The sequence below is a fragment of the Falco cherrug genome, chromosome 8 (assembly GCF_023634085.1).
Source record: "Falco cherrug isolate bFalChe1 chromosome 8, bFalChe1.pri, whole genome shotgun sequence".
Lineage (NCBI taxonomy): Eukaryota > Metazoa > Chordata > Aves > Falconiformes > Falconidae > Falco > Falco cherrug.
In genome coordinates, this window is record NC_073704.1 from 49194796 (window position 1) to 49213985 (window position 19190).

The 19190-nt window shown below is 38.9% G+C and overlaps 1 protein-coding gene across 5 annotated transcripts in view; it reads right to left on the minus strand.

Moving 5' to 3' along the window:
- TENM2 (teneurin transmembrane protein 2) overlaps window positions 1-19190 on the minus strand; it is a 698234-nt gene that overhangs the window by 225997 nt on the left and 453047 nt on the right. For all 5 annotated transcript variants that reach the window (XM_055717811.1, XM_055717810.1, XM_055717809.1 and 2 more), the window contains exon 6: window positions 14247-14456. In XM_055717811.1, the coding sequence (XP_055573786.1) occupies window positions 14247-14456 (210 nt within the window). The remainder of the gene's footprint in view (window positions 1-14246; window positions 14457-19190) is intronic.

A 19190-nucleotide genomic window follows, 5' to 3' on the forward strand; every position in this document is an offset into this window, starting at 1 on the left:
TAAACTGCAGAATTTTTGCCCAGACTGAAACGTAATGGTGATATTTCTGTAGATCCTTCCAATAGAAGTCGATAGAGCATTAATACCTTAAACAAACCAATTGCAATGTACTTTTTGTAATCAAATGAACCTAACAGACTGGTTATTAAAATACAATTCAAAATTAAAATTCCCAGAAAGATGTAAAAGTATTTAATGTATAGCTTTAAACATCTAGCTAACCCCCCACAAACCCAAACCACATGCATCCTCCCCCTTCGAACCAAACAATGCCCAGCCTCCTGGAGAGAACAAACATCAAACAGCTACCCAGAGACTGAACTGGGACCTGCAGACCCCTTAGGAATTTGGAAATTCAAAGTAATTCTGCCTATCCTACAAAGAAATGCTATTCCGTAAAGCTACCATTACTATCATACGAAGAAACCATTGAAAGCAAAGGCTGCTGATCCAGTGGGATCCACCAGTACTAATTTTTTCAAGGAGATTTAAGTGTTAAACATTAAGCAGGTGCTATCAGAAGAGTCAGCTGCACTGTTGGGGTTCTGGGTCTCCATGAGCAATCGCTGTAGCTCCCCAGAATAAAACTGCCATGATAAAGAGCTGTGAAACAGTACCAGTTGCTTTGTGACAGCAGGATATTAATGGAAATTGTTCCAAAAAAAGAAAATGAAACAAGATTCTCTAATGCATTTGTGTTTCTGGCATGATCTCAGAGGAACTGAAGAACATGGAATCTTTCCAGCTGTCAACAATAAAAAGAAAAGAAAGAAAAAGAAAGATATTCACAAGAACTGGTCTGTGGTTGGAATAGTAGTGAAGACGTAAGTTTTGTAGCCATCTATACACTTCTGGATGATGATTTCCAGTGATCTGTATTATATAGCTTTTTTTTCTGTAAGTGATTTGGAAGAAATAGCTGTGCTACCTGTGTAGAGGGACTGGGCTTCAGTTGCTGACAGTACACTTTTTAAAAGTTCGGTTTCTAGCCAGTCTTGAGCCTTTCCCTCCCATTAGCTTTATTAAGTACAGTTCCTCACCAGCTTTTCTGCATTACCAGAACCCCCAGTTCTCAGCCTCTTCACATACATCAGTCTCCATAATCTCATCATGCTTTAAAGTCAGTATCAAAATCAGAAACTCAGTCTTGTAAATTCCTCCTTTTCTTCATGGTGGTCTGGTTGTCTCTCTGCCCTTTTCTCCAGCTGCACTGAGCACTCACAGTATAACTGAACCAGCCATACCATGTCTACTAAATTTATTGATTTTAGAATAAATAACTACGCTTTAACAGGTTTCTGCCTAGTGCCTGCTTCAGACCACAAGGAGACAAAGTATTCACAAATATCTAATTAAATTGTGCTACATTTTTAGCTGAAAATGATAACAGAGGAAGAGAGAAGAGATTTGGAAAATGCAGAAATAATAATTGTTTAATTTTTGAAATGATGAACCATTTCATTTGGAAGATTTTTAAGCAAATGCTTGCAACTTTCATTTTAAGGATTTGTGTCTGGTTTTTTTTTTTCTATCCACACCAAAAAAAAATTAAACAAGAAGGTTGAAACTTAAAACGAAAAAAACCCTACCGCATATTTTGTTCAAGATTTAGAGTAATTCATATTGCTCTTCCTAACCAAATTGCAAATTGAAAAAGTCCAAGTTTCTAAAAATGTCCAAGTTTCTTCTTTCATTCCACATAAGCTTCACCAAGTGCCTTTATTATTATTATTATTTTTTTGGCCTCCACATTACTGTTTTTTGCTTTTGTAGCAAGTTTTCAGCGACACTGGAAACGAAGGTGCCAGGAGCTGATGAAACTTGTATTGCAGAGTCTCTAAGGATTCACATGCCCTTCCAAACTACCCCAGTTCCAGTCCTCATTCTCAGCACTTGATAGAGTAATTCAGAGCCATCATTCACCACTGGAGCTCCAGCTCCCCAAACTCCCTTCTCTTGACTTTGTAAATTATGTTCTCAGAAATCTGGAGCTCGAAAACTTACAAAGATTTTACACCTTTTCATGTTTCCTAGTCCCTATAATGGACAGATTTGTGTCAAGTGAAACAATTATCCACCTGTTTGTGGGAATAAATATTAACAAAAATACTCAAACGCTGTGTTTTGTTAGGCAGAACTTTTCACACTTCATTACATAGCTGAGGAGTCAGCCTGGTGTTTGGTGTGCAAAATTCCCACTGATTCCAGCAGAAGTGAGTTGTAGAACTCAGAACAATTACCATGGCCTACACATTACAGATTTAATTAATTCAGTGTGCAGCATTAAAGTTCAGATTGCAAATCATGTGAACTTGCAGTTGTGACTTTCCATTTTATTATATACTAGTGTCCCGGTTTCAGCTGGGATAGAGTTCTTCCCAGTAGCTGGTACCATGCTGCATTCTGGATTGAGAATGAGAATTATGACAATAACATTCTGATGGTTTTAATTAGAGTAAGCACCACTTAGCATCAAGTCAGGGACTTATCATCTTGTCACCCTGCCCTGCCAGCGAGGAGGCGGGGGGGGGGGGGGGGGGGGGGGGGGGGCGGCGCACAAGAGGCTGGGAGGGGACACAGCAGGGATAGCTGACCCCGGCTGACCCAAGGGACATCCCAGACCACATGACATCATGCTCAGCGTCTAAACGAGAGGGAAAGCTTAGTAAAGCCGGCTGGGGGCTGCTGCTCAGGGGCTGGCTGGGCATCGCTCAGCAGGTGGTGAGCAATTGCATTGTGCACCACTTGCTTTGCATATTCCAATTCTTTTATTATGATGATGATCATTATTATTACCATTATTATTATTTTCTTCTTGCTCTGTCCTATTAAAGTCTCTTTATCTTTCTCACTTTTACCACACCGATTCTGTCCCCCTCCCGGGGTGGGGGCCGCGAGTGAGTGGCTGTGTGGTGCTTAGTTGCTGACTGTGGTTAAACTACAAAACCCAACAACCAGCTCGCAGGTTTGGAGATTCAAGACCAAGAAGGAACTTTCAAAATAACAAGGTCATAAACCTTTTTCTTAGGGAGTATGAGACTCAGTACTGAGCACTGAACTTACCTGCTATTAAAAATGAACTTTTGGGGCGTGGTAGTTGGCAGTTCAGTCAACCAGTCTCTCTTTGGCAGGTTTTGAAAGATCTGGCAGCAAAGTAAGAGACCCCAGTTTTTAGGGGTTTCGTATATATAGGCTTCTATACCCACACATTGCTTTTCATCATTTATAAACAGTTGTTCTCCTTTTCTGGTGTTTTAGTTATTGTTCCTAAATTAACAAAGCATCAAGGACAAGGAGCCTTTTCAAAACAACAGAACTTCCATACTAAGTCACCAACTCTCTTTCCTTTTAATTTACTAGGTTTTTGTAAGAGCCAAGATAAGTACCAGATATCACTACAATCATAAAGATACTGTTACGTTTCTGCTTGTATGTATGCATTTAGTTATTTTTTTCACAAATCATTAGATCCGACCTGAATAAAAGGAAACAAAAGCTCCATTACTGAAAAATCACACTGTTACAGCCCTATGATATCCAACACAAATGCATTAAATAGAAGGGAACTATTGTAAAGGAGTGCCAAGTCAGGCAATACCTTGGTGGGGTGAGGCAGGGACCGAAGGACAGCTGAATGACAAATAGCACCCTAAGTAGATGAAAAAGGTCACTGCAATAAAAGCAACCTAGGGAACTGGGAGCAAGTGCAGCATCGCCACAGACTGGAAGAAAACACAGAAACCAAACAAATGATACAGAGTGAGATGAAATTCACATGTGAATGCCACAGATTGAGCTGTGGAAGCATTTGGGGAGCTGGCAAAATGGAACAGGATTCCCTTTATGCCTTGATGCCTAGTTATGTGAAAAACCAAGCATTTACTCAGGCAATTAACTTCCACAAATATTCGAAGCCTTCAGTTTTTTCTGTGCAAGAATCTGGCAGAAAAATAAATTGCGTATATTTGTAATGTAATAAAGGCGGCAATACTGTTTGGTTGATTAGCTTATGTGAGAAAAAATAACCCCTCATCTGTACTTGCAGTATGTAATTATTACAAACAACTTAGGAAACACAACCAACAAAGGAACTGGTCAGTTCAAACCTTGCACTCAAACTCCTTCTGTTCCTCAGTCCTTGGAGTGGCGTAGTGTCAGCTATACACAGGCAAGGTGTCAGGACAGACATGATGCAAGTAGAGAGCATCACCACAGGCAGAACGAAGCTGAAATGCCATGCTCAGCTCTGAATGCATCCCACAACATCAAAGCCTCTGAACATTTGCTCAGCCTCCCAGCGTAAACTCCATGGCATGCACCTCCATCATGCTCCTTCTACAGGAGTTTGTAAAACTGCATCAAAATAAAGCAGCTGTTTAGTGGAGAAACCACATGCTTTTATTACATTTGCACTGTAAAAGCAGCTGCACAGGGTTGCTAAAGTTGAAATCATAAGATAAAATCCTGGTCTACAAAAGCATGCATCAGCAAAACCCAGCAGAAGATCCAGTGATGCAAGCAAAGAAGTCCTCTTCACATAACTTAATGCTTTTCAGGAATTGGATTAGGAAGTAACAGGAAAGAATATTTTGCTTGGATGAGCTGTGTTTTCAGTGGAGGGTTTCATCAATAAAGCTGTATGTGCAAACACTTTTAGTGTACAGAATCCCATAGGGCAATAGGGCTGCTGCAGGTAAACAGAAAGGGAAAAATATTCAGAGTAAAATGACATAGTTCAGATTTCTTTCTGTTTCTGCTGAAGGGATAACAAAACACATGCATGGGAGAACTGTCAGGCAAAGAGTCAAGCATGAATGGGGTAAAAAAATAGCAGTGAGAATAATTAATATCCACTTAGCAGTTTCTCCAGCGATGTGGTGAGTTCTCCATCTCCTTTAGTTTTTAGAATAAGACTGGACACCTTCTAAAGGAAAAAAAGTCCTAATTTCTATTGATTGACTTATGCTTTATATGAAAATAAATTCAGTTTGTAGAGATGCTCATGTGATCAATAGATGAGATTTATTAACAGATTTGTTTGATAAGTTGCTAATATTTATAAACGTATTAGAAACAGGCTTTATGTAACCTTAACTTTATTCAGGTAATTATATAACCAGGAATAATAATTAAGCACTAGATAAATGCAGAATTTATCATTTAAATAAAGCAGAAGTGTATGGTTTTGTTTTATCAAAATCAGGAAATCTCTCAGACAAGATACTGACTCAGATGAAAAGTGTCTCCTTGCCTTCAAGTGTTTGCAACAACACTTACTTGGATTTAGAGAGAGAGAGAATGAAGACACTGAGCTTTTTGCTATTACAAAACCAACCAACCAAACAACCCAGAGAATTTCCTGTGTACAAATACTGCAAAGATATCTGAAAAAAACCCCAAATGCTAAATATTAGGTTCTCTATTTTATAGTCCGTGAAGCACATATGGCTTACATACGCTTGATTCTTCACTACCAAATTGTGTTGGTGACAGTTAAAAACATGAAATGTTTTCTAAATGCTCCATACAAACAGCAGCAGAATTAACTATGGAAGTTGTTAGGACTATGTCATTGACAATGAAATAGGAGATGTGGTTCAGAAGATTAAAAACTTTTATCAAAAAATAGAATTAATAGAGAAATTCTGAGAAATTCTTTCCACACGTCATGACTTACAGCAGATAGCATTATCAAGAACAATTTTAGGCTTGCCTACACACAAAGAACAACTGGACTCAGCATATGAAAAAAAAAAGGTTTTCTGCTTACAGCTGTAAAGACCCCAGTGCCTTTCAGTTTTCAAGCAAGGTGTCAAGTCTAGGCACCCATTTTCTTGGCACAATGGCATAAAGCAACAGTAGCTAGTCTAAGCATCAAAAGCATGGCATTTATTGGTGATCTCCAGCTAGCTGCTAGGAGACAAGATAAGATCGGTAATGAGAAAAAACTACTAAGTTGTTTCCCAACTATGGGAGCCATCAGAAAACAGTAGAGTAACGTGCTGGAGAAATGGACCCTTTGAAAGTCAGTAATGCAGCTGCTTTGCTGTGCTGCTTTTATTGCTACAGAGCCTCTCTCTTCAACACATGTACAAGCTTTACACTAAAATTATGTGAAAACAGCTGTAGAAAAGTCTCCCCAGCTTTCAAAACCATGGTGAGCTTAAGAAAAATACAGAAGCAACAGAAATAGAAACTGTTCTCAATTCCATAGCTTTTTGTAATACATTATCATTTTTAATACCACAGAACCTTCTGTTTGAGGGTTTTTGTTACGATTATGAGTTCATAAAATTATAAATACAATGTTTCTGCAGTATCTTACTATCTAGAATCACGTCTTCTGGCTGAAATTCAGACATCTGCTGGCATTATCAACATAGGCTGCAGAGATCATCATCAGCAATAATATCAGTAATAGTTGCAGCAACATGGAGCTAATACTTAAGGAAAAGTACACCCTTCAGTTTCAATGGAAACACATAGCTCATGCTGTTCCCTCCATTTCTAACTTGGGTCCAAAGCTTTAAAATTAGACCTAGTGCTCAAGAGATGCAATAGAATTAGGATGTGACTGGCCATTAAGGATTTTAAGAATTTAAGTATTAAAACCAAATTGGAAACAAAACAAAACAAAACAAGCTCTTTGAAGCCCTCGCTGCTAAACACACACACTGTTTAAAACACTACGTGTAGAAAGAGACCATTGTTTAAAATCTCAACGTTAGGCCAGTCTTTGTATCATCAACACTAGAAACCAACAGGGTTTAGTTTCAATTCAATCTTATCTGCTGTAATAGAGGAATCTATATTGGCGATTGGACATCTGCTGAAGAGAAGTCTAAGAAATAATAGCACTGTTCATGCTCTTCAGCCACATTAAACAGTAAGGATAGAATTCTTCAAATTAACGTTGCTTTTGTCTGTTGCTGGGGCAGTGCATAACAGCCATGGGTGCCAAGATAGAAAATAATCTATAGCACTGAAATTGTCAACAACGACGACGACATGGACCCAGAAAGAAACACACATAATATACTTTTAATTTGGAAATAAAAATTAAAATGATCAATCTGCTACTCTTTCTGGCACTGTTGTAAAATGACATTAGAAAAAAAAAAAAAAAAGCTGTTTATGCTATTTCCCTTTGAATATATTGAATAGGAAGTGCTGTTCCTCACCATAATTGTACACACAGATGTAATACAGGGCCGCCTTTCAAAGGCGGATATTAGAAAGCATACAAAATAATGTAGAAAAATGAACCCTGGAACCTTAACTGCTTTTAACTGTTGCTGATTTAAGCACAACTTCATCTGAAAGAGCTTTCAGAAAGATGTGCTGCTTAAATCTTAACAAATGCATACAGCGGTTCGGGCAGAAAAGTAAAGGTAGAGAAGGCCAAAACTTTTCTTACTGATTACTGTTCCTCCCTGCATGATGTGCAGAGACCAAAACAAACAAAACCAAAAGTAAACAAACACCAGAGTAAAAGAGCATCCCCTCTCCCTGCCCCAATTATAATATTGGCAAGGTGAGGAAGATTTCAATTCCAATGAAACAGTTTAGAACAAGGACTTCCAAATGAAAAAATCTTTTTGTAAAATGATAAATAAATATTGATCAAGTATTCTATGCTCATTTTCTGTGCAAGTACACGGGCAAGACCTCTACTACCTGTAATAACAGTACATGAGCAAGACAAGCCTGATGCCACTGTACAGAGTGGATTGAAAAATAATGCCCATGGACTTAAGAGTCCACCACAGGAAAGTTGTTTTGGATCTGAGCAGAATTAAATCTCACTATCATAAGGGCCAATACTGGGAAACTACAAAACTTCTGAGAGTGTTGAGTTTGGAATGGAGTGACCTGTACCTTCCGCTGGGGCTGCACAAGGAGCTAACATAAACCTTCTCACCAAGTCCTGGCCAGCCTTGTGCCCCATGAAGAACCTGCAGGTCTCCCACACCTCTGAAAGCCACTCTCTGCTGAAGCCGTCACAGTGGGTAGTTTTAAGTATTTCCCAAGGATGCCGACTTTACAGCCTTTCTGAGCAAACCGTTCCAATACTTGATCTCCTTCATGGTAAAAAGAGTTTCTTCTCATGTTTAAACTGGTTTTTCTGTATTTCAACTTAAGCCCATTGCTTCTTGTTCTGTCAGCGGACACCACTGAGAAGAGCCTGTCTCCCTTGTCCTTACTCTTCCCCACTGGGCTAAGCTCCCCCTGAGCTTCAACTCCTTCAGGCTGAACAGCCCCAGCTCTCAGCCTCTCCCAGGACATTAGATGCTCCAAGCCCTTGACTGCCTTAGTGGCCTTTCCCTGGACATGCTCCAGTAAGTCCACGTCTCGTACTGGCGAGCCTAGCACTGGACCCAGCACCCCAAACGTATCTCACCAGTGCAGAGCAAAGGAGCAGGATGGTGCCCCTTCACCTGCACACAGCCCAGGGCTGCTGGCCGCCTTGTCCCCAGGGCACACTGCTGGGTCATGCCAGCCTGTGTCCCCAGGACCCCCAGGTTCGCTCCTGCATAGCTGCTGCCAGCTGGTCAGCTCCAGAAGGGACTGCTACGGGGTTAGTCCTCCCCTGGGGCAGGACTTTCCAGTCTCCCTTTGTTGAACTTCGTGAACTCCCATCAGAGTGTTTAATGCTCTGTATTGAGCCTGGTTAATTGGGGAACAGTTCCTCCAGCAACGGGGTATCATGCTGGGCCAGCTATGCATGCCTAGGTTTGTTATCTACAGTTTAAACCCATGTTTTTCTGGCAATAAGATGAAGGTGCTACCTACTGAGATATCCAAACTCTTTTATTTAGTCTCTTAAGTAAGCTGAAGTCAATCCTTTATGAGGAAGAAAAAAAAATAATAAATGCTATGGATTCTAGAATTCTGTTGCTGCTACTTCGTTTTCTATCAGTTGGCAGATACAGAAACTACTTTCTCCACTCAGTAGGGGGTGATACCTAACATCTGAAGGAGATGTTATTATTTTTCTATAGGATTGATTTATTTCTTAAAGGTTACTATCCTCTGTACAGGTTTGCATTTCAGACTAGAAACTGGAAATACCTGTTAGACTGTCACGGGTTATAAAACACACACTTCCAAGCACTCCCAGCAGAGGATCTAAAATAAGGCCTCCAGCTGCAGTGCATTAATGAAAATTCTCGCTTCTTTCAGAAAAAAATACATACTGGGTTAAACTGCAAGGCGCTGGTGGTAATTATACATTAATAATAATGAAATCCTATACACAGGTAGTATCTGTTGAACGCAGGAGATCCTTCTAGATATTTATCCTGAATATAATGAATATTTATATTTTACAAAATATTACTGCATAATTACTACCACAAACCAGGGTCATAAGCATAAGGAGTCTTATTCTTCATTTCAGCTCTCATGGACAACTTTGAACAACAACAACAACAATTACTTCATTCAAGCCAACCTATTTCTCCACTCCTCTCCCCTCGCTGCCAACAACTGCTTGTGAAAAAAATCAAAGCAAACCCTGTCTTCTAAGCAGTGTCCAAACTACTCTGTGAGCAAATATTGTTACATTGAGCCAAATGCTTTGCATCACTGTCTCTGAGCCAAAAAGACACATCAACTCTGAAAATCTGGGCACGATCGCCCTTTCAGTTAAACTTCAGTAATTTCTTGGGAATCATGACAATATCTAATCCACAGATCAGAATTTTCCCAAAATCAAAATACTCCAAAAAATCATTCCGCATCTACTTTCTCATTGTTAGAATGGCTGAAGATGATGAATGTATCCAATTATGGATGCATTATATCACAAACTATTGTGTGAATACATATATCCTAGGGGGTTTACTGAAGTTGAAACCCAAAACCACAAACAGTTTTTCTGATGGGATTCCAAAATTTGGTTTAATAGGAATAAAACCTATATAAAAAAGCAAAGGCAAAGGTGCTGTCAACAAAGCCCCTTATCTTTTTTTCTATGCAAGACTGAAAAACAGCCTGTTACATTGTATCATGATTGAAGCATTAAAATGGCATTCCAACAAGATGAGTCACCTTATATTATCAGAAAGAAAATACATACAATGTATACAGGGAAAAGAAATAAACCCGTTCCTACTGTTAGCTGTTAAGAAACCACACCAGAAAATAGTGTCACAGGAACTGACCTTCTTTTAAAAGGGGGAAAAAAAATAATCCACTAACTTTTAATGGATAAAAGGTCTCATTTCCTTCTATAATATTTGTGGTTTTCAAAATACTATCAGCAGGTGCACCAGATTTCAAAAACCTCTTGTCCTTCATCACATATAATTGTGCTGCATATTATATTAAGAAATACAAGCAGAGGAATGTAAGTGATGGGAGTTCAATTAAAAACAGCATAATATCTGTTGCATAGAAAATGATTCTGCAACTGAAATCAGGTTCTAATGAGAGAAAAAAGGAATACATTTTCACATATTTTTAATTACATAGAATTTCCTCAAACATGATTTTTAATAATATATTCCATTAGGTTAACATCATATTTAAAGAAAGCGCATTTTCTGATTTCATTTTAAGTCTGATTTTGAGCAATTATTGTGTCATTGTTCTGCAGCAGAAAGGTTGAATTCATTTACTGTGTGGTTATGCTAGTTATGATTGATGTCGCTTCTCCAAATGATAAACCAATCACCCTGATGATGTAATGTCATTTTAAGAGTGCTATAATCACATTTCTCTCAAACTGGTAGCTCTGATGAGTTCTAACAAAGATTTATTGTAGATTAAAGGCCTTCATAAAATCAACAATAGATTGTTCATTTGTTGGAAGATTTGATTAGGTAATTTTTTTAGGCAAATGAGTTTTCCAGATATATCAAGAATGGCTATCGTGAAGGGCACAGGGCAGTACATGTGGATGACTATCACCTCATATCCAAGAAGACTCATCTTAAACTCGTTGAGGAGCTATCCTGTAATTGTAGAGGTTGAAGCAAGCATAAGTGTACAATCAGACAAACAAGAGGACACTTATATGTAATCAGTACAAGACTTGTGCAAATATTTCATTTTCACCATGTACTTTGAAAACTGATACAAATGTTTAAAGAACCACCTAGAAAGTGCTAGCGAGGATTCATCAACGATCAAAGATTATCTGGAATCTAAGCCTGCAGTCCAAGTATCTTCAAATCTTCCTTTATCACCCAACCCCAAATTTAAACAAAATATTAAAATTTATTTACTCTCTCCCAAATGTCCAGATGTATTTTACTAAGTTTCCATAGAAACTAAAATAGATTTTGGAAAAAAAATATTAAAATAATTAAAAAAAAAAAAAAAACCAAACCCAAAGCATAGTTTACCTTTCCATATCATGTGGATGGTCAAAGCTACTCTGAAAATCTTTCAAGAATAAGGATGAGCCACAAAAAAAGGGTGAGCTTTTCCAATTTATGTTTTATGTCACTATTTGTAGTATAGACTTATGAACACTCTAAAGGAAAAATTGTGAGAACTACAGGAAAAAAAAAAAGACATCACTAAAAAATGCTTATGAGTTTCCAGAGGCTGTATTAAGTCCAGAAGAGCTCATGCTATAGGACACTCTCAGTGACAATCAAACAATTATGCATATGTATATGGCAAAAAAAAAAAAAAAAAAAAATCAAGAAAAGACACAGCTGCTTCTTATACCCTGAAAATTAGAAGTCATTAGATATTATATGCCTGTTTATTAAAGAAGGAAATGGAGTATTTGGTGTAAAAAATGTTGAAATACAGAATAAACAAATCAGCTATTTATAAACAAAGAAAAGCATATCTGAGCATGCCAAAAAGCTTCCTCAGGTCATAAGCATGTCAAAAAGGTTCCTTGGGTCAGTCCACAGTGACAGGTGTGAAAAACAAAGCTTTTAAGGAAACAGTGATAATTATTTTAAATGAAACACAAAAGTTCTATCAAATTTTGAGATGTTTTACTGCACCTTCCTTCATCTGGCTTCATAAGAAAAGCCATGCTGGTTCACTCAGCCTCCAACAGCGGCTATAAATACCAAGTACCAAGTATTCAAGTATCCTCCAAGTCTCTTTTTTTAGTTCACATTCCCTGACCTTGATTTTCTTCTACTTAGCAACCCTCTCCCATTGCATCTCTCTCCCATTTACTTTTCCCACTCCTCTTCAAACCCTTGTAAACTGTTTGATCTACCACATCCTTTAGAAAATGTTCTCTGTTTATTCCTCTCTTCAGCTGCCAACACTCACCTGCTCCTGAGTTCCGAGACGAAGCATGCACGCCCCAGCAACTCACTCCTGACTGGTAATGGTCCATCACTAACCAGTGAACCACAGCTGCTGCTTCCATTAATATCCCACCTTAACATTTCTCTGCATTGAATTTCCTCTGCCATTTTATTGCCCTGTTACTTGGACTCACAAGGTCCTTTTGTGATCCTCCACAGACTGATCTCATCCCTAGCACCCTGCCACCAGCTCCCTTTCTTACCTACCAGCTCACCATCTTCTCCAAAAATCTCCATGTTTCCTGAAAATGCACTGGGGAGCTCCAATTTCTGTTTACTGTCATTCAAATAACTACCCCCTTGCAGGGACCTTCTCTCTTACCGCATGTTTTAGTTTCCTTGACAGCACTTAGTGACGGATTTTGCTGAGACCCTTGAAAATACAAAGACCCTTCATCAACTACATCACCCTTATTCAGAAATGGCTGACCTCTTCAAGGAACTCTTTAAATGTTTCTAAGGCAGGACAACCCTTACAGAAGCTATAGCAACCCATCACAGATAGATTGTATCTGCTCCCTGCCTCTAGTTCTACCTTTTCTGCTGAGTTGCCCATTACAGATGTTGAGGTCTGCAGCTCCTCAGACACCCCTGAACCTGTTAAAAAAACTCCTCAAAACTGGTATAATAATTTTCCACCCGCAAACCTCAAGTAGCAAGGAAGCATGCTCAGTCCCTGAATTATTACTTCTTTGTGTAATTATATTTTAATATAGTAATGGACCATAGGGTTAGAGGATGATTTAGGATGGAAGGAACCCCAGGAGGTCCCTAGCCCAGCCTCCTGCCAAGCAAGGGCAGCTCCAAGGTCAGGCCAAGCAGCTCAGGGTTTTAACCAACCTGTTCTTGAAAAGCTCCAAGGTCAGAGACTGCACAGGCTCCCTGGGCAACCTGTTTCAATCCAATGCTTAGGGAAAAAGTTTTCCTTTATATCCACTCTGAGTGTTATGTTTCAGCTTCTGCTCGCTGTCTGACCCCCCCACACACACACCACCAGGCACTGTTTAAAGGGCACCGTTCCAGTGTACCGTACGCACGCACCAAGGCCAAAAGTTCCACACCACATAGCATCTCCAGTACTGTCCAGATGCGTAATGTTACAGGAGTGACCCTGAGCAGATCAGAAACTGCATATACAATACAAACTTGTAGTGTTTCGTTAAATAGACAAGAATTGCACAACAGATATCGATGTTAAAAAAAAAAAAAAAGGCAAAAAGTAAGGAGCTGTAATAACTTTCTTTTGTTTTGCCCGTATTTCTAAAAAGGCATTGCATCTTCATTCCTCAATTTTTGGCTGTCATAATGAAAAGTCAGCATCTGATAATTAAAAATTAAAAAAAAATAGAAAAGAAAGAACACCCTAAGCACTACAGATTATATGACTGATAGCAAAGCTGCAAATGTTTTAAAACACTGGCCTGAAAGACAAGAATTAATTTGCTGAGAAATAGAAGTATCTTAGTTAAATGTGACATTGGGAGTAGAGAATCAGACAGATTATGAAACAAGAACAGACACAGAATGGCAGAAGCAACACACGTTTTTAGATACAGAACCTCATCTCTTATATGACACATTAGTGGACTAGCCTATGCAGAACCATTGTGCGTGCACCTCTCTTAAAAGGTGCATCAAGAAGCAGAAAACCTACTTTGAAAAATAAGTCCCTCTGATGACAAGAATTCAATAATATTTTTACATTGCTAAAACCACCCCTAAAACCAAAAAGCTCTCTTATAGTGAAACAAAGGAAAAACATATATGATGTATGGTGTTTCCAAAAAATGTTCTGTGAGACATAACAGCAAGGTTTTTTGTTTGCCCTGTTCCCGTCAATGCTCTCAATTTTGTGGTGATGGAAGAACACATTTGCAAAAAAAAAAAAAAAAAAAAATTCGTAAGACTGGCACAAACATGTCACAAACAAACTCCGTATGTTTGCAATTTTCTTACCACTGCTGGAAGCCTGCTGTGGCCCTGAACACGCTCTTAGCAGATATGAATTAGGAGAGAACTCCTCATCAGGATTGGTGTCCATGATTTGATGGGACGTATTGCTGTCTAGCAATGGCATCTGGCAGCTAACTGGTGGAGGATTATGAGAACTGGGCAGCTGAGCAGATGGGAGAAGGCTAGACGAGGATGTAGGTGGAATGGGACGACCTGGGAAAGAGGACACAGGGATCAAAGATCAGCAATGAATGTAATGAAAAACCCCAAACAGCCAAGTAATTGCACTGTAACCACCCATCGTTACGTAGGATAAGTGCTGCGTGGAGCCACAAAATCTCTCCACCGGTATGAACCTGTCCCTTTGTATCATATTCAAGGCATTGCGAGCAGCTATGGTATGAACTCGTTCCAAAAATCCCTCCACAGCATCAGCTTGTACCTCCCCTGGTGAAGAGGCGCTGGGTGCCAGAGCGTGCCTGCGCACCCACGGGCAGCGCGGGCACCCACACGCACAGCCAGCGCTGGAAGGCCCAGAGCTGCACACCCAGTTGCTGCAAAATGCAAGCGCATCAGCTATGGATTTTACTGGCAGGATTTTCACAGAAATAGGGGTTTTGGGGGCTAAATAAGACCAGGGAAAAAGGGGAGTATAATGAGTTGATTCCTGGAATTACAACACACACATGTCTGTAATCATCTCTTAAAATAATGGTAGTGTTCAAATTTTATTTTATAAATTTTTTTTAAACCAGTGAAATTGTTCCAGTACAGGAGTGTATCAGAGGCACAGAACACAAACCATATGAAGGCTACCTCCAAGCTAAGTTCTTCCTGTGTTGTAGTTCTTTCCAAAGCCCACCAATTTGACACATAAGAGACCAGAGAAGTGAAATGGAATTATTCAATTTGTAGAGACGAGCTAAGCTGGAATCTGGTCTGAAAACTCTAAACTTTCCTGACCTTTCACTCCCATTTCTTTCTGCACTGGTACTGTAAGGGCAGAATTTCCTGCCTAGCTTACCAGACAGATTAATTTTAACTCTGACACCCAATCTTTATTGCGTATAACATACCTCAGCCCACTGCAACAACTTATTTCTGGTCAACTAAACTAGTGGCATCAAGCCAAGAAAAATAAAATGTTGATACTTATTTATTCTTTGATTTTGTGAACCTTCCTCTCATAACTTGATATCAATCCATTCCATCAAATGCACACAGATGAAGACAGGTTTGCGGTTTGGGGGTTTCTGGGTTATTTTTTTGCATTGCCTCTTTGAATATGACCAGATATAGGGATGCGAGGAAGAAGAGAAACATGCATTCTGATCTCTGCAAGTTTATATGGTGCATTGGTGGAACTGTTCATGAATAATTTATACATAGGAAAATATGACCTCTGATATACTTCCAAAGTCTGTGAGGCATAGAGAGATCTGCTGCATGCTAGCTATAAATGTTAAACCACAACAAAATCACATAAAGTGGTGCATCCCTATTTCCATCATTCTTAAAGAAAAGTAGCAGAGCAAATACACACTAGCTTTCTCATATGCTTCATCTTCATTTTTGGAATCAAGAACCCCTCACTTTATAGGAATGATACCAAGGCTTATACCATAGGTAATCTTCTAGAGTCACACAACAAATTCCAAAACAGGGGCCTGGGGGGGGTGGGGGGTGGGGGTGGGGAAGAAAATCAAGAAAATTAAAAAATCCTAGCCATCACATATAAATTATATTTAGGGAGCAGCAATCAACCAGAGGTATGGATAGATTATAAATAAAAAAAACAACTTTCACTGCAAATAGCATGAACTACTTTCTTACCTTCAAAAAGTTTGAAATAAAATAAATACCTGGAGATAGCCAAGTGACTATTATGCTTATTTTTTATTATATTTTTAACACTGGATAATACATTGATGATTAGACTAAATGACCCAGTTATCATATGACAGAAATGGGTGTAAGCTGCTCCGTAGTAACCCCCATTTACCATCTTTTATGCTAGAGAAAATTCAATATGCATTGAATATTTTCATTGTGGACTTGCATTTACAAGGAAATAGTTCTAATACTGATGACAGGAATAGTTACTGTCATTCTTCATGATTATGCTATTGTTACGAAATACTACGGTGAATACCCTAAACATTCAAGGGAGGTGACTGAGCAAAACCAGTTTGTAGTTATTTCTGTGCAATGTGTTGGAAACACGCAGAAAGGCTGAGGTTTGACACAGCTCAGACAGGAATGTGACACTGTGCCCACTGTGTGTATTTAATTTTCACATATTCTGGCTCTGCTTCAACATTAAGAAGTTAAAAAAAAAAGCTTTATAAATTCAAAACCTGTTTTTACAGTATCATATGGAAATACATTAGCATATTATAAAAATGGTGGCCATGTGAGGTTATGAGATGCAGGGAAAAAGATTTTTCCCCTCTGTGTAAACTGGTTAGGGTATTTCAGGGAAAATTAGGTACATCTTTGCAGAATACACTGAGAAATGTAAAAAACCACAAATTCTTTTGCCAGGAAAGTAATCACATTGTTACCTTCATGCAATAATACAGCCCAAATCCCTGAAGACAATGCAAAATGTCTAATTACTACAGCTCTGTTTGTAGCTTAGAGGAAATAGAGGTATCAAGTTGTTGAAACGTTGCATCGTTTTGGTGGGAAGTTGGCTCCTGAGGAAGATTTATCCATGAGCACATGTTAATTGAAAAACATAGATGTCTGTGAGCCACAGAACCTATTGCTAATCTGTCCTGTGGTTAGATTTCCTAATAAACTGTCAAATACGATTAAAACTTTTCTTGTGGTTTAGGCATTCTTGATCTTTCTGTCAAGTTGATTTTTGGCATCTACTAAACGCTAAACTCCCAGTACAGCCTTTCAGTCTACAGTAGCCGAGCTCTGGTAGAGCAACTTCTCGCTGGATGGCTCTCCACCCCAGCCCCTGGAACACACAGAGTATCTTAAGACACCCAACATTTTATAAAATTTGGTGGGAAGTGAGTTGCAAAATTACTGAAGAGGAACAGAAAGAGACACTATTAAGCTTTGTTGCCTTAGGAAATGAATCTAAAGGGTAACTATTTGCAGTACCACAGTCAAAAGAATGGTTGTGAAACTACCAAAGAGAAGAGAACACACTCAGTTAGGCTCTAAAGAGCACGATAAATGCAATTTATTTGTTACTATATACTCTTAAGTTAGAAATAATGGGCTTGATTCATACTACTGAATACTAATATCTTGGTCAAATAAATTCAATGTACCATTCAGAATAACAGACTAAGCTTTACAGGTTTTATAAACCTGAGCTTCTTGCCAGACCATCCCGTGTGTCTGCAGATACCTTAACAGTTGCATTTTGAAACCTCCCACCTCTTGAAACGATTCTAAATTTCCATCACTTCACAAGGGGACTTGCAATACCCTACAGTATTACAACACACTGTGAAGTATGGTGACATCAGTATTCTGTTACACTGCTGTTTTCAAAAGTTAAATCCATAATGTAAACAGTTTACACAATTTGTGTCTACTCTTCGTATATTAATATGATAAAGCTTCTACGAATAAGTTTTTTATCTAGCTGTGCATTGACAGCAACCCTATGTAATGGTTGGTTACTTCTAGTGACAGCAATCATGTAATTGTGTAACATACCCAAAGAAACATAAAACAGATACAAATGCTTGAAAGGGAAACCAAGCTCTTAAAGCTGATATACTACAATTTCAACAGTAGAAGTTAATATTAGTTCTTCTTCCAGTAGCTGTTCATATGCAAGTTCATACTGCATATACTCATGCATGGCAAAGGCTTGTACAGATGCTGAATACAGTATTTGTAAGGCATTTTTTTGAAAAAGCAAGCAGCCAAGAATAAAACACCGCCACCCCCACCCCCCACTTGCTCCTGCCATTTATCTTATCTTACTACTTAAGAGTGAAGGAAGAAACTTGATAAGTCCTTCTGAAGGGCATTCTGATTTGGGATAGCTTTGGGCTTCCTCATTCTGCAAGGCCTTTTTTAACCTCTTATCACTTATATTCCCTTGTCCCCTAAGATTATATATGAGACAGCACAGACTTATTATTTCCGTATTTTTTTCCCCACCAGAGTCACATCTTTCTTCATCAGCCCAGGAACTTTTATGAAACCATTTCTCAATTACTGCAACACTTTAAGTCCCTAAGGCTTAAAAACTGATCTGCTGTAGAATCTACATTCAAAAATCAGGCCACGCTTGTGCCTGGTAATGATGCCACAGCTCTGCAACCATCTTCACATCCACAAATCTGAGGATGCAGATCAGACACTGGTGTCAGAAATTCCTTTAATATCGTTAAGGCCAGCCTCAGGGCCAGAGGTTGAATAAGGCACAAGCTTACCAGCGTGACCCTGCTTTGTGTGGTCACAGTGTAATGTAGCAAGGGGTGACACAGAAGACTGCCTCAAAACCAGACACTTCTATGACAGCTAAGAAGAGTTCTGTTCATTTAATCACAATAACACATTTGGGAAAGAAATACTCTGGTTGCTGTTAGCCTAAAAGACTGAAACCCATCATCAGGATACCGGAGGGGAAAAAAAAAATAAATGAACGAGACAGCCTGCAATCACTCCTAGCATGAATATACATAAATAAGAGACACAATCAAAGAAAAGAAGCAAGCTGCTTATCAGTTACTGATGGATTTTTAAGATGAACTTTCCGCACTCTCCCTTCTTTCTGCTCCTGCAAAGGACCTGCAGAGTTCTGTGGGTGACAAAAGCCCCTGTGTGTGAAACCTGGCTGCTTTGCTCCACCACAGGGCATGACAAGAAACAGAGAACAAACATGACAAAACCCCTCAGAATGTAAGAATTTTGACACATGAGCAGTCACTGTGTAAATATGTGTTACAAAAATACATCTTGAAG